This window comes from Ceratotherium simum, chromosome 8 (genome assembly GCF_057802395.1).
Source record: "Ceratotherium simum simum isolate JZ-2026a chromosome 8, ASM5780239v1, whole genome shotgun sequence".
NCBI classification, from domain to species: Eukaryota; Metazoa; Chordata; class Mammalia; order Perissodactyla; family Rhinocerotidae; genus Ceratotherium; species Ceratotherium simum.
The window spans coordinates 321,572-337,694 of NC_141907.1; the positions used below are offsets into that span (position 1 = coordinate 321,572).

The 16,123-nt window shown below is 52.8% G+C and overlaps 1 protein-coding gene across 3 annotated transcripts in view; it reads right to left on the bottom strand.

Annotated features, from left to right (window-relative positions):
* Window positions 1–16,123, bottom strand: part of GAK (cyclin G associated kinase) — a 66,983-nt gene that overhangs the window by 18,799 nt on the left and 32,061 nt on the right. For all 3 annotated transcript variants that reach the window (XM_087434758.1, XM_087434759.1, XM_004432201.3), the window contains exons 12-15: window positions 7,940–7,989; window positions 7,105–7,253; window positions 6,423–6,545; window positions 4,972–5,105 (exon numbers count right to left, since the gene is read on the bottom strand). In XM_087434758.1, coding sequence (XP_087290884.1) covers window positions 4,972–5,105; window positions 6,423–6,545; window positions 7,105–7,253; window positions 7,940–7,989 — 456 coding nt within the window. The remainder of the gene's footprint in view (window positions 1–4,971; window positions 5,106–6,422; window positions 6,546–7,104; window positions 7,254–7,939; window positions 7,990–16,123) is intronic.

Genomic DNA, 16,123 nt, shown 5'->3' on the forward strand with positions numbered 1-16,123 from the left:
ACGTGCTCTGTGAAAAGTCCACATGCCGTGTCACATATGCATTCGGTTCACAGTCCACATGCCATATCACACACATGCTCTGTGCCTAGTCCACACGCCATGTCATACACGTGCTCTATGAAAAGTTCACAGGTCGTGTCACATATGCATTCTGTTCACAGTCCACACACCACATCACACACATGCTCCGTGCTTACTCCACACACCATGTCACATGCACGTTCTGTTCACAGTCCACACACATCACACACATGCTCTGTGTGAAGTCCATATGCCGTGCCACATATGCATTCTGTGCATAGTCCACATGCCACATTACACACATGCTCTGTGCATAGTCCATATGCTGTGCCACACATGCGTTCTGTGCATAGTCCACAGACCACATCACGTGCGTGCTGTGCTTAGCCCACACACCATGTCACACATGCATTCTGTTCACAGTCCACACACATCACATGAGTGCTCTGTGCATAGCCCACGTGCCATGTCACACATGCTTTCTGTGCATAGTCCACATGCCACATCACGTGCATGTTGTGCTTACCCCACACACCATGTCACACACCTGTTCTGTTCACAGTCCACACACCACATCACATGCATGCTCTGTGCATAGTCCACAAGCCACATCACACGTGTTCCTTTCACAGTCCACATGCCACATCACACACATGCTCTGTGTGAAGTCCACATGCCGTGCCACATATGCATTCTGTGCATAGTCCACATGCCACATCACGTGCGTGCTGTGCTTACCCCACACACCATGTCACACATGTGTTCTGTTCACAGTCCACACACCACATCACACGCATGCTCTGTGCAGAGTCCACATGCCGTGTCACATACACACTCTGTGCTGTGCATGGTCCACGTGCCTCGTCACACATGCATTCAGTGTAGTCCACGTGTCACGTCACATGTGTGCTCTGAGTCCCTGGAGCCCATCAGCACACCAGATATAAGTATTTAATGCTATAAACGTCCCTTGAGGCAACGTTCTAGTTTCATCTTACAAACCTGATGTTATAATTTTCATTCAGTTTAAAACATCTTTAAATTTCCCTTGAGGTTTCCTCTCTGACTCGTGGGTTATTTAGGAGCAGATTGTTTTATCTGAAATATTTCAGGCTCTTCCCAGTCTTCTTTCTGTTATCAATCTCTAGTTTATATTCTATGATGGCCCATGAAGCTATTTTGTACAATTTCTAATCTTTTAAATTTGTTGTGGTCTAAGGGCCCAGAACATGATCTTTCTTACTGAATGTTGTGTGTGCAGTGGGAAGGAACGTGTCTTTTCCGTTGTTGGGTGGAATGTTCTACAGATGTCAGTCAGGGTTAGCCGGCTGGTGGTGGGTTCAGCTCTGAACTGACCTTCTGTCCACCGGTCCGGCAATTACTGAGAGGGGAAGGTTAGTCGACACTATAATCCTGATTGGTCTATCTCTGCTTTCAATGGTCAGGTTTCACCCAATAAACCTGGAGTCTACTGTAACATGGTATCACTGCTCCCGCTTCCTCTGGTGAGTGTTTCCACCGCTCCTCTGCGGCATGCGCTTGAGGGCGTCTGCCACCTGTCCTTGCATAACCCCCTCTCCTTGAGCCTGGGCAGGAGCAACGACCCGCTTCTAACCACCAGAAGGGGAGGGAGGTCGCGGCTGAGCAGACGCCATACACAGCATCTCGCTAGCTGACTTGCTCTCAGTGCTCTCCCCAATGGCCGTGTTGGCGCAGCCCGTGTGGCAGGAAACTGCGGGCGTCTCTCGCCGACAGTCAGCAAGAAGCCAGCATGGAAAGACCTGCATCCACAGCTAATGAATCCTGCCAACAACCTGAGCCAGCTTGGAAGCAGATTTAAACACAAAGGAAACATGGACCTTCTCAGAGCCAAGGTTCATACAAGAACGCAACCGGGCTGCACCCCGACTGAGCCCAGTGCGGAGCCAGCCTGGGCCCCTGACCCACAGAGACGGAGCGAAGAGACATGGGCCGCCTGAAGCCTCCGTCCTGCAGCAAGCGGCAACTAACCCAGTCTGCCTCCAGCACCACCGGGTCCATCTCCGCCTGTTACGGTAGGGTCCAGGGACCGCACCCCGTCTCAGCCGGGGCTGCAGACCGCCCACGGGCAGTGAGGAGAGGACTGACGCGGGCTCGGGGACCGCACCCCGTCTCAGCCAGGGCTGCAGACCTGCACGGGCAGGGAGGAAGACAGACGTGGCCGTGTTAAGTGTACCTCCCTGCCGGCTGTTTCCTCTTTGCTGCGTCTGTTCGTGGCTTCCTCTTTTTGGTCTTCTCTTGGATTAACTGAGCATGTTTATGCTTTCATTTTATTTCCTCTATTAACTTACTAATTATAGCACTTTAAAAAAACCCCTATGTGGGGGCCAGCCCAGTGGCGTAGTGGTTAAGTTCACATGCTCCGCTTTGGTGGCCCAGGGTTTGCGGGTTCGGATCCCAGGTGCGGATCTACACATCGCTCACCAAGCCATGCTGTGGCAGGTGTCCCATATACAAAACAGAGGAAGATGAGCACAGATGTTAGCTCAGGGCTAATCTTCAGCAAAAAACAAAACAAAACAAAACAAACCCTACGGGTTGCACTGGGGTTTCTGATGAGAACTTTGCTGTAATTTGCATCTTTGACTTTCTCTTCGTGTGGTTTCCAGCAGTGTGAATACGGGACGCTCAGTGGGTTTTCTGTGTGTGTGTTAACCCTGCTTGGTGTCCTCGTGGCTGCTGGGGTCTGGTGTCTGTCACTGAGCTGGGGGAACCTGCAGCGACTGTGTCTTCAGTGTTTCTCTTCCCTGCGTGTCTCCTTCTCCAGGGCTCCAAGCACGTGCTCGTCAGACTGTCGGAGACAGTCTCGCAGTCTGGCTGCTCTGGTCCTTCTCAGGGACTTTTCCCCTGAATCCCCACTGGAGTAACGTCTCCTGACCAGCTCCACAGAGTGGTCCCCTCCTCAGCTCCCGGCGGGCTTGCGCAAGGCAGTCTTTCCCACTGCTGCGCATCCTCACGTCAGTATCTCCAGTCGGTTCTCTCTCATGGTGTCCATCTCTGCTGAAGCGACTGACCCCCTGCCCATGCATCCTGTCCACCTTCTATCAGTCTCCAACACATTAATCGGTTATTTTAAATTTTCTGTCAGATAATTCTAGTCTTGTCCTGGAGACTGCTTTGTCTCCTTCTGGTTCCACTGGGACCCAAACTCGGTGCCCCTCCCAGAGCAGCTAGCTCTCCCTGTCCAACCTATTCTGTGAGCGCCCAGCGAGGGCTCACGGGGGCGTTCTCTCTCAATTTCTGTGGCCTCGCCCGCTTCTGCGCACTGGGCCTCGTTGACTGTCCTGCTGGTCCCTCTTGTTGGCACTATGGTACAGCTAGTGGGCAAGCGAGCGCTCGCATCCTCTCTCCCTGCAGGTGCCTGTCTCTCCTCAGATTTGGGACCAGGCGACTGCCCTGATGACCGCTGTTCTCCAACAGCTTTGAGAAAGTCACGCGTTTGACGTTGGTCCTGCTATTGTTCTAGGTTGTTAGGGTGGGAACAATGCTCCACACATCTGCACATCTCCAAGAAAGCAGCCATGGGGTTCAGAGTTCTGGTGGGGGCCCCAGAGCCAGGCAGACGACACCGACAACACTCTTCCTGGCTCTGACCCTGGCTGTGAGTGGCTGCTAAGTGCGACCCTACAGCAATAGGAACAATTCAGGAACCCCTGATGTATTTGGAACGTGGGAGCAAAAATGGCTTTTGGTCAGCATGTTAAGGGGGTCTGTGGTCCATGACTGGTGCTTGGTGGCCCAGCCCCCACTTTGCAGCCTCTCTGCATGAGTGACAGGACTGCACCCCTGAGCCACGAAGAAGACACAACTGTGTGGCTGACTCTCTTGGGGCGGCCAAGGGACACAACACTGCCCCCAGGCAGCCAGCCAACAAGGTGGGGTCCCCCATGTAGGAGCGGCACCAACTCCCCCTTTCCCCGATCAGAAGGAATGACCCATAACGACCCCTTGCTGGCCTGGATGCCTTTCCTTTCTTCTCAGTGAAGCAGGAGCGAGGGAGGCGGCAGGACCAAGGTGGGCTCCGGTTCCCCCCCACTCTCGGGGTCTGCACTGTCCACACAAAGGCCCACTCCTGCAGAGGAAGGAAGTGTTTCCCCCACAGTGCCCATGGAGAGGCTGTGAGCTGGGAAGCAACTCCTCAGACCTGAGCATCAGAAAGGCCACTCTTGCTGCAGGGGGTGGACCAAAGTGGGGAAAGTGACACGAAAGGTCAGTTGGTGAAGGGTGCAGTCCCCGAGGGAAAGGAGGAGAGCAGAGCGGGCAGGGCCAGCCGCAGCCACAAGAAACCATTTCCTTTTTCAGGTAAAGAGAATCCCTCGTGCTGACACAGAGCAGCATAAAAACCTGAGTGTCTCCCAGGACCCCAACAGCATGCCCCCACAGCAGAGAGGATACCTCCACTCCACCTGTGCAGCATCGCACAGTTCACAGACGTCACCCACCCAAACAAAACCAGCAAGTCCACAGCAATGGGGCTCTGTGCAGGCAGCACGCCCACATGCCACAAGAGGCACTGTCCCCCTTGCCCAGTGAGCAAGTAGCCATGCTGGGCTCAGACTGGGCTCACGGCCACACTTGCTGGAAAAGCTGGTGCCCGGGAACCAGGGAGAAGCACGCCCCCCCGCCCCCCCACAACCCCCGCGCCGGCTCAGGAGCCCCAGCAGGGCTCAAATCCTAGCCCACCCTGACTGCAATCAGCCTGGAACTTCCTTGTCTGCACAGCAGGACCATCAAGTCCCCCTGGCAGGTCCCTGTGGGCAGCACACGGGCTGAGCCACACCTGCCAGGCCCGTGCTTCACCCGAACGGCACACAACCCGCATCCCTTCTTGAAACCCTTTCTACCTCCCAGTGCCCACGGCTATGACCCAGCCACAGGCAATGCCACATTCTGAAGCAGGACACACAGTACCTTTTATGGGACGGCCAGATGCCCGGTGGGCAGCGCTTCATACTGAACATGTACACGGCGGCCTCAGCAGTGCTGAAGAGCCGGCAGAAGCACAGGAAGGAGCAGACGGCCACAGCAGACGCGGCTCTCCCGTCCTAGGACAAAGGGCACAGGGCAGCTGACACGGCTGCAGTCGGGGGACAGTGGGCTTCCTAACCCACAGCCCCCTAGGGAACATGCCCAGGCCTCCCTCTTGGGTCTGGAGCATGTTTGGAAACTAACAGAAACACGCCCAATGAGGTAAGAACCCAGAGTCTGACAAGAACAAAGCTTCCTCCACAGAAAGCACAAGGCAGCCGGCCCCTCCCACTGGTCACTACTCACAGTTACAGTCCCACCCAGACCTCACACTCACCCTCCATCCCCTCCGTGCTCACCCCACACTGAACCCTAGTCATCGCTGCTCCTGGTGTGACTTTTATTGACACCAGAGCAGCAGCGCTAACCTTCGCGTGCGCGTCCTGGCAGGTACCCCACTGTGTCAAACACCCACAAACCTAAGCCTGCTGTGCATCTGGGGAACTGGAAACAAGGCTTGTCCTCAGCCAGTAAGGACAGGCTGAGACGGGGTCCCACGAGGCAGAGTGGCCTCAGCCCTGGGTTGTCAAGGCCCATGTGGGTGCTGCCTGGCAGGGAGATGAGAGAATGCTACATGGGGACCTCGTACGCTCCATAAAGAGGGGAACGGTGACCGCTGTGTGGGCACTCTTTCCTGAGAAGCACTTGATGCCAAGGGACCCAGGTGTGCACCCAGAGGGCGCAGGGCCTTTACTCCCCAGCAGGGTGGATCCCGTGAGGCTGGGGCACTAGTCCAACTGGCAGCAGTCGCTGCTCCCTCTGGGGTTTGCTACCTTGAAATGACAGGAGCTGTACTGGGGGCACAGCCAGGCCCAGAGCCACTTGCTGCGGACACCAGGGCAGAACCTGCACCCCCCCGGGACCTGCCACGAGTCCGTGCACTAGCCCAGCGCCTCCCAATCAGATCCCGGCTCTCAGACAGAATGCCGCAGCTCAATAAGGAGCCTCAAGGGAGCAGCCGTCACCGTGGCATCCAGCCTCACACGGGTGCTCTACGTCCCGCCCTGGTACCTCATCCAGTGTCCAGGAAAGGCCTGTAATCATGGGGGCATCAGCACCCTGCCTGGAGGTCAGCTCAGCTCCTCTTCCCAGCAGGGGGCCAAGCCCAGCATCACCGCTCAGGACACCAGCCGCCCCGCCTGGCCTTCCTGCTTGGCACCGTCACCGCTGGCACCCTGGATCCCACTCCGTCCTCTGTCCCCTCCGCCGGCTGTAAGCTTCCCCTGGGCAGGGGTTGTCCCTGGTTCATGCTCTTCTCTGCCGCGTCCCTGAGGTGAAGGGCAGGGCCAACTCACGCCCTTCCACACCGCTGGTGGGAGCAGCACCACACTCACCATGCAGTGCACAACGCAGACGTTCTTGTGATCTTGCCGGAGCCAGGAGTGCATGTTCCTACAAATGCTGTACAGGCTGTGAAGGCTTGGGGCCCGCCTGGCTGCCCAGCCGCACTCGGAGACCTGCAGGGAGAGGGCTCAGCTCACTGGGATCCCTGTGCCAGCCAGGTGCACACACTTGGCAGGGGCCACCCCACACCTCCCTCCCCCTGCCCACGGGCGTCCATAGTCCCTGGCCCGGCGCCTGAGCTCCTTTGTGGGCAGGATTGGTGCTATAGGCTACGGCAGACTTGGCGAGGAGAACTCAGATGCTGCCTTTTCCCATACTTGGGGTCTGTTCAAATACTGTAAACACTGACCATGTCCAAATGTTTATTTACCAAGAACATTGTGCGGCCTCATGCTCTCTCACGGGCAAGCAGCAATGAGTCACTGTGGTTTCAGCGCCCTTAGGTGACGTAACAATACCCACCTGACCTTCTCTTCCCAGTTTATGCAGCCCTGCCAGCTGCTGCAGGGGACCCCAGGCACCCCATGTCACCACAACCCTGAGCCCCCACTGTCAGAGCCCCAGCTCACTGCCACTGCCCGGGGACGTCACAGGTCCATCTAGCACCACAGTTGGCCAAAGACCGACATTCAGAAACCTGCTGCAGCGAGAGGCAAAAGCGCAGCCGCTCACCCGGCTATGAAACTTGGAGGGCCGGTATGTCCTCGGGGACAAGTTGTAGACCGTGTAATGTCCCGGGTGCTTGGAGTCCAGAAACAGCCGCACGTCCTCTATGTTGTTTTTGATGGCCGACTCCACACCCTCCGCTGGGAAGGACATCACTGAAAGAGGGCAGCCCATGTCAGCGCCATGCTGCCCTGCTCCTGGAGCCTGATGGGGTGGGGCCTCCTCCTGCAGCCTCAGCACCCACTGGCCTGACACTCGGCCACACTTAGGTCCCTGCTCCTTGTGCTCCCACAGCCACTGACCCATCAGTACAGCGGGGGCTGAGAAGGCATGGAGCACAGACCCCGCACTGCCTGTCAGCCACTCACAAGGAAGACCCTCTGGGACCTCCAGACGGTGCCTTCCAGACAGCAGGTTCTGCTAGAGAGCCTGATGCACACAGGGTCTCCAAATGTCTGGATTTTGGTTTTGGTTTTTTGCCTGGAGACCCAAGTTTTAAATGTGCATGGCTTTGCATCATTCCCCTCACAACCTGAGTTCCAGAAAGCTCCAGACTAGGGGGAGAAGCTTGGTTGACACTGGCACTGTCCACCGCAGGGCCTGGAGGCACAGTGGACACAGGGATGGGTGCCCCAGGCCACACCTTGGGTGAGCAAGTGGCTGCCCAAGAGGCCACACCCTTTGCAGCCTGCCTCACACTGCAGCAAGGGATGTACTTGAGGCCAGTGTCCCAGGAGCCGTCCTCAGATGGAAGAATCAGAAGTGTGGCCTTACGGTTAGAGTTGTCCTTATGGTGACAGAAGCATATAGTGTGTCCTTATGGCAAAGTTGGCAAACGTACCTGCAATTCTGGATGTGATGTAAGATATGTCCAAATCCCCCTTTGCGTAACTAGAATTAAAAAGAAGAGCACTTGGTTATTATAGAAATTTCTACAGTTGAGTCACAAGAGCTTCAATGAGAGCACATCCCAGAGAGACCACGGGGGTCTCACTGTTCAGGCTGCAGCTCTGGGGGAATACCCCACGGGTATTCCATGGGGAATACACATGTGCTCTTGTGCACATGGGTATATGTAAGTGTGCATGTGCACTCACGTGTGTGTTCATTACATGTGTCAGTGTTGTGTGTACACGTGAGTGTGCATGCACGTACTTGCATAAATGCACACATGCACGTATGTGCATGTGTGGAGCTGATGTCTACACAAGAGGTGGATGAAACATTGTAAACTGCAACTGGTAGAGGCACGGACCCAACAGAAAGGATTTTTAATTCTTACTGCTATTCTGCTCTAAAGAGGTGTGACATTAGGAACTGGTTTTGAAGAGAGATGGTGACAAAAATGCAAGGTAGTTTTCGGACCCAGTACATCATGTCTACCAAGAAAACATCATGAGGCACACAAAAGGCAAGAAACACAGTCTGAAGAGACAGCGAGCATCAGAACCAGACAAGACAGGGGTGTGGAATTATCAGACCGGGAACTTAACTATGATTACTATGCTAAGGGCTCTAATGGAAAAAGCAGACGGCATGCTAGAACACAGGAGCAATGTGAGCAGAGAGATGGAAGTCCTAAAAGAACCAGAAGGAAAGGCTAGAGATGAGAAGCACTGTCACAGAAATGACGAGTGCCTCTGATGGGCTCGTCAGACTGGACACGGCCAAGGAAAGGACCTCTGAGCTGGAGGACATCTCAACGGAAACCTCCAAAACTAAAAATCCAGGAGAACAGACTGAGAAAACCAGAACAGAGTACCTAAGGACTGTGGACAACCACAAAAGGTGTCACGCACACATAATGGGAACACCAGAAGGAGAAGAGAGAAAGGAACAGAAGAAACATCTGAAACAATAATGACTGAGAATTTCCCCAAATTAATGTCAGACACCAAGCCACAGAGCCAGGAAGCTCAGAGAACACCAAGCAGGATAAATACCAAAAAAGCTACATCCTCAGCATACCACTTTCAAACGACAGAAAATCAAAGACAAAAAATCCTGAAAGAAGCCAGAGGAAACAACACCTGACCCACAGAGGAGCGAAGATCAGAATTACAGCCGACTTCTCCTCAGAAACCATGCAGGCGAGAAGAGAGGGCAGCGAAATGTGTCGAGTGTTGGGAGAAAAACCCACCGACCTGGAATTCTGCGCCCTGTGAAAGTCTCCAGAAGCGGAGGAGCAATAAAGACTTTCTCAGACAAACAAAGGTTGAGGGAGTTCCTCAGTGACTGACCTGCCTTCAAGAAATGGTAAAAGCTGGGCCGGCCCGGTGGCTTAGCGGTTAAGTGCACGCGCTCCGCTGCTGGCGGCCCGGGTTCGGATCCCGGGCGTGCACCGACGCACCGCTTCTCCGGCCATGCTGAGGCCGCGTCCCACATACAGCAACTAGAAGGATGTGCAGCTATGACATACAACTATCTGCTGGGGCTTTGGGGGAAAAAATAAATAAATAAAATCTTTAAAAAAAAAAAAAAAAAAAAAAAGAAATGGTAAAAGTAGTTCTTCAGAGCGAAGGACAATGATACAGATCAGAAACTCGGATCTGCATAAAGAATGGAAGGGCATCCGAGAAGGAATAAGAGAAGGTAAAATTACAACTTCTATTTTTCTTAATTGATTTTACAGATAACAGTCTGCTCAAAGTAATAACGGCAAAATGCATCTGATATGCATGCTTGTGTACGTAGTATATGTATATACACACATATACGCTTATGTATTAGTAAAATGAATAACAGCCATGATGCAAGGGACAGGAGGGAAGAATTACGATTATTTTGTTATTACAGGTGCTCACACTACCTGTGAAGCAGTACAGTATTATTAGAAGGGGACTTGGATTAGGTGTAAATGCATACTGCAAACTCTAGGGAATAAAAAGTAAAAAAAAAAATTTAACTAACATGCTAAGAAAGGAGAGAAAATGGAATCGCATAAAGTGATCAATTAAAACTACAAAGGATAGAAAAAATAAAGATAAAAACAAGAACAGGGGCAGCCCCACGGCCTAGTGGTTAAGTGCGCGTGATCCGCTACTGGCGGCCTTGGTTCGGATCCCAGGCGTGCACCGACGCACCACCATGATGAGGCCGCGTCCCACGTACAGCAACTAGCAGGATGTGCAGCTACGACATACGACTATCTACTGGGGCTTTGGGGAAAAAGAAGGGGGAAAAAAAAAAAAAGGAGGAGGATTGGCAACAGATGTTAGATCAGGACCGGTCTTCCTCAGCAAAAAGAGGAGGATTGGCACGGATGTTAGCTCAGGGCTGATCTTCCTCACGCACAAAAAAACAAGAACAAAGAACAAGGGCGACAAATAGAAAACTAACGAATATGGTGGCTATTAATCCAACTGTATCAACGATCGTTCTGATCGTAACAAAAACAGTGGCTATTAATTCAACTGTATCAACAATCACTCTGATGGTAACGAATATGGTGGAGATTAATCCAACTGTGTCAACAATCGCTATGATCGTAATGAATATAGTGGCTATTAATCCAACTGTATCAACGATCGCTCTGATCGCAATGAATATGGTGGCTATTAATCCAACTGTGTCAACGATCACTCTGATCCTAACGAAAACGGTGGCTATTAATTCAACTGTATCAACAATCACTCTGATGGTAACGAATATGGTGGAGATTAATCCAACTGTATCAACGATTGCTCTGAATGTAACAAATACAGTAGATATTAACCCAGCTGTTTAAATAATCACTCTGAACGTCAATGGTCTAAACACACCGAATAAATGACAGAGATAGTCTGAGTGGATCAAAAACACAACCTAACTATATGTGATCTACAAAATAATGAAGTCGAGCATGTTTTCATAGTTTATTCAGTTTGTCCTGCTAGTTGCCTTTATGCATTTTTCATTTTTTCTATTAATTTTCATAACTCACTGTATACAGGGGATTCTATTCCCTTTCCCAGTTCCATAGTTTGAGCATATTTACTCCCTATCAGTGCCATATCCTTTTGTTATTTTATATTATTTTTTGTGTGTGAGGAAGATCAGCCCTGAGCTAACATCTATTGCCAATCCTCCTCCTCCCCCCCAAAGCCCCAGTAGATAGTTGTATGTCATAGTTGCACATCCTTCTAGTTGCTGTATGTGGGACTCGGCCTCAGCATGGCCGGACAAGCGGTGAGTCGGTGCGAGCCCGGGATCCGAACCGGGGCTGCCAGTAGCGGAGCGCGCACACTTAACCGCTAAGCAACGGGGCTGGCCCTCTTTTTGTTATTTTAAAGCAATGTATTTTTTTGAGGAAAAGAGGGTTTTTATTTTAAGTTAGTTAAATTTATCAATCATTTCCTCCACAACGTATATTTTTTGTCACATTTAAGAAATCTTACTCCAGGGCCGGCCCTGTGGCTTGGTGGTTAAGTGCGCGCGCTGCGATGCTGGTGGCCCGGGTTCGGATCCCGGGTGCGCATCGAGGCACCACTTCTCCGTTCATCCTGAGGCCGAGTCCCGCATACAGCAACTAGAAGGATGTGCAGCTACGACATACAACTATCCACTGGGGCTTTGGGGGGAAAAATAAAATAAATAAAATCTTTAAAAAAAAAAAAAGAAATCTTACTCCAGTGTTATAAAAATGTCCCTCTATATTTTATTAGCTTTTCCTTAAAAATTGCTTTTCACAATTAGATCTTTTAACTAACCAGAATTAATGTATTTGGCTGCTATTAGATAGGGATCCATTTTTTCTTTTTCCATATAGATATCCACGATCTCAGCACCACTCATTAATAATCCATTATCTTCTCTCAGACGTAGTGTTTCATTTGTTTTATACTGGTCCCACGTAAGTGTACCATTTATTAGACTAACCACTTAACTTATACCAATACAATACTGATGTCTGAAAAAATTGACGCATGATAGGGTTTGTCCCCTGTTCTTATTTTTTAAAATACTGCAGGCAATTTTGGGTAACTTACATATAAATTTTAAAATCAAAATCTGTGGAAACAATTTCTAAATTTTTATTCGTATTGCAATGAATTTATTACCTGAAGAGTGATATCATTTTTAAAATACTAATGCTCCCAAACATAAATCAGGTGTGCTTTTTCACTTAGGTCTGATTTTATGGTTTTAATCTTTAGACTTAGCGAGGCAGGGCAGCGTGGGGTGCCCTCCTGTGTGATCCAGCCTGAGCAGGGCAGTTGGCCCTGCTGGCTCCAGGGGTGACGGGGCACCAGGCACACCCTGTGCAGGCTTGCTGCTCCACATGCCTGCTGCTCCCCTCCCACCCCGCTCCGAGGGCAGCCAGCAGGCATCAAGCAGGGCAGGAAAGGAACCCTCGGGCTGGGGACGCTTCCCTGCTGGAGGCTGTAGTCAGCACCGTGGAGACCAACTGTCCCTAAACCGGTCATAAAATGCAACATCCTAAGGACCACACAGGCAACCTGAAAGGCTTATTCTAAAATTCATCTGAAGAAAGAGTTGTGCAAGAACAGCTGACATTCTTGGGAACAAAGGAAAAGGAGGAAGGTATGCCTCACCAGACAAGAGAGCATGCTGAGGGCTGCAGGGACTGAGGCCAGGCGCCGACCAGAACAGAGAACAGACCTGGGGCCATGTTTATTTTTTGCACAAAAAAAAAATTAGTATATAAAACATGCAATATAAAAATCAGTAAGAAACACAAAAACAAAACCCCATATAAAAAAGAGCACAGGATGAGAACAGGCAGTTCACAGGAGGAGAAACACACTTGGCCAGAGGTACAAGTCCACAGGACACAGGGCCATAGACACTCCCGATCTGGGCACTTAGTGCTGGGGAGCCCAGTGCAGGATCTGGCCACTCGACTCCAGTGTCTGCCCAAGGAGACATGGCCCAAGCACCTGGGTGGGGTGCAGGGCGGACAGAGGTAAACACCAAGAGCCAGATGCCTGGCGTTCAAACACACACGCAGTTGCGGACTCAGGGCGCATGGTCAGAGGAGGCTGTGAGGAGCTGGTGCACTGGCTCCAGGACATGGGCAGGGGGTGGACATGTAAGGTCTGTCCCTAAAACCAGTGAGAGACCATGGACACAGGGCTCAGGCCCAGGTCCTTGAGGCAGGACACGGACCAGCTGTGCACACGTGTGGGGCAGCCGTGGGCACTTGCGGGCAGGCAGAAGCTGTGTCGGCTGAGTCCGCATGCATGTGAAAGGCCCTCCTCCAAGGATAGGCTCCCCGCAGGACTCCCGGGTCCACACACCCTATGATGGGGGCTTTGCCTGCAGCAGGCTGCCCAGTGTCCCTGGAGTCCTTGCTAACAGTGACTGGGGCTGCTGCCCCTGAGACCCTAACTGGGTCCTCCTGTGGCCTGCAGAGCCCTGGGGTGGCTGGAGACCCTCGCAGAGACTGAGCCTCACCACATGGGACTCTATCAGTGAGCACAGCTAGGGGCCGCGAGGGGAAGAGGTCCGCCTGCCTCTCACACCATGGTGCTGAGCCCTCGTGAACACGAGTGTGAACGTCATGGCCCTTGTAGGAAAAAGGGGCAGGACCAACGTATTCTGCCACTTCCTCATCCTATACTCTGATTTGTCAGTGTGTTTGTTTTGGAGAGTTTCACTGCAAACTTCTGATTCTGTCAGTATCTGAGATGTTTCCATCCACTCTGGCCAAGACACTTGAGGTTCAAGTGGTCCCAGCTCTGGCCAGTGGGAGCCCCGCGACCAGGGTCTGCCCTGTGAAGGGCCCGGCAGTCTGTGATGGCCTCCCTGCTTTCAGGGAAGACCGGGTGCTCAGCCCACCCCATCTCACATGCTGGTCCAGGAAGCCACCCCTCCTGTGGGAAAGGGCAGTTATACATCACAGGCCAGGTGCCACGGCTGTCACCTCTCCTAGGCCTTCTCAGTGGGGAGAACCAAAAAGGGGTGAATTCACACCATTATCTCCAAACCAACTTAACAAACACGGGGAATTAAGGAATTTCTTTTATTTCGAGCATGTGTCCTGGGCAGAAGACAGTTACACACGAGCCTGACCACTTATCCTCCGAGAGGCCTGCTCCCAAGGCTGGCCCTCGGTGGGCATCCGGACGATTTCGGGAGGGTTCTCACGGTTCCAGAACTGATAAGAGTGGCCCCCTGTGCCCAGACTGCCTGTACCAAAATGTGGTTTATGCCGGGACCCTCTTTCCTTCTGGAGACTGGAGCATGCCAAGCAGGGGTGCCCCCATGACCAGCCCCAACACAAACCCTGGGTGCCGGGTCTCGACGGAGCTTCCCTGATGACGCTTCCCACGTGGCCGCAGCCTGGGCTGGGCAGTGGGTGCGACCCGCAGGACTCCATGCGGAGAAGACTCTGGAAGCTGCGCCTGCTGCTCCCAGACCTTGCCCCACACGCCTCTGCCCTGTGCTGATCTGGGTCCTTTCTCTGAAATGAATTGCAGCCATTGGGGCAGCTCCAAGCCAAGTCCTGCGTGTCCTCCAGTGAAGCACCGACGCGGGGGTGGTCCTGGGACCCTGACACACACCCCTGTTCTCTTCTAGAAATCTTCGCTCCTGATGACGTAACACGCCATCTTACTAGTCTGATCCCGACATCACACCAGGACGATGTTGAGCTGCCTCACGTCCTCCCGCCGCCCTGCCTTTGGGTGCATCCACTCGGCAGCCACATACCACCACGCCCAAGTCACCAGACACGGTTCTGGTTGTGCCACGGCCTGCGGCGTGTTAGCCTTACTTCTCTGTTAATATTCCATTTAGGGAAGGAAGACGTTTACGTAAATCCAGTACCTGAGCCCAGGGGGGAAGCACCGCCATCCCCACCCTCACAGGTGACTACTTTATGTTTGTTTCTCCAGAACTCTGCTCTGAGAGCGTGAACAGACATGTGACTCTCCAGTCCCCCTTTCTCACAAGGGCCAGCCCACCGCACAGTCTTGCTCGCCTGCCTCTTCTGTCTGGCCCTCTGGCGACAGGCCTCTAGGGGTTGCCCCCACCTCGGCAGCAGCACGGGCCATGAGGGCTCATCTCCCTCGTCGTCTGTCACCTCATCTCGCAGTTCTCTCGGCGCCCATCCCGGAAGCCAGGAGCTGAGGCCCAGGGCAACCTCAGTGTGGCAACAGCCCCACCGTTTGCTCTCTTCCCAGCAGCCGTGCCAAGAGGCTGGGAAACACTGGACCCGCCTTAGAGCCGGTGAGAAATGGCATCTCAGCCGGGTCTTAATTTGCATTTCTCTGTGAGTGAGGCTAAGTAGCTTTTCTCACGTCCAAGTATTGCCTGTTCATTGTCATCAGAGGGCTGCAATTCAAGAGCCCTCCAGTCCTGGAATCCACCCCAAGACGTCACTTGCTGGGAAGAGGATGCTGAGGACACAAGTGGAAATGTATGACCTGCCGCCCTGACGATGCCACAGTCAGCAGGAAGTGCAGGGGACAGCCCTTGAGACCCATGAAGCCTGGGGCACACACACGCAAAACACCCCATGGCCCAGCACCCTCACGCAAGGTTGCCGTACCTTCAAAAGCACGGGCGGAAAAGCACATGCTGACAACAGGTAATTGCCAAGCAACCACTGGTGTAAAGCCCTTACACCGCCCGTCCACGCCCTGTCCTGCTCTTTCAGCCTTCACACTCAGGACGCAGGCCACAGCCCACCCAACTGCTCCTGTCTCCGTGGGCAGGACTCCAGAGAGCCAGCCGTTAGAAACGGGCAAACACTTCCTTTAACGAGGTGTGGCCTGGGACATCACAAAGGGCTACCGAAGTGTGAGTGGATGCCCTGCCCCACAAGACACCCAGCACTGGGCAGAAATCAAGTTTTTTCCTGTAAGCTCACATCAGAGACAAAGCACACAAGTGCTACGGAACCCACCACACAGCATAATGCACACACATGTACGCAAACAGGCTCACACGCACGCTCACCACAGCGTGCTCTCACATGCACACATGCTCACATACTTGCTGACAACCACAGCGTGCTCACACATGCACACATGCTCACACACGCTCACAACCACAGCATGCTTACACATGCACACATGCT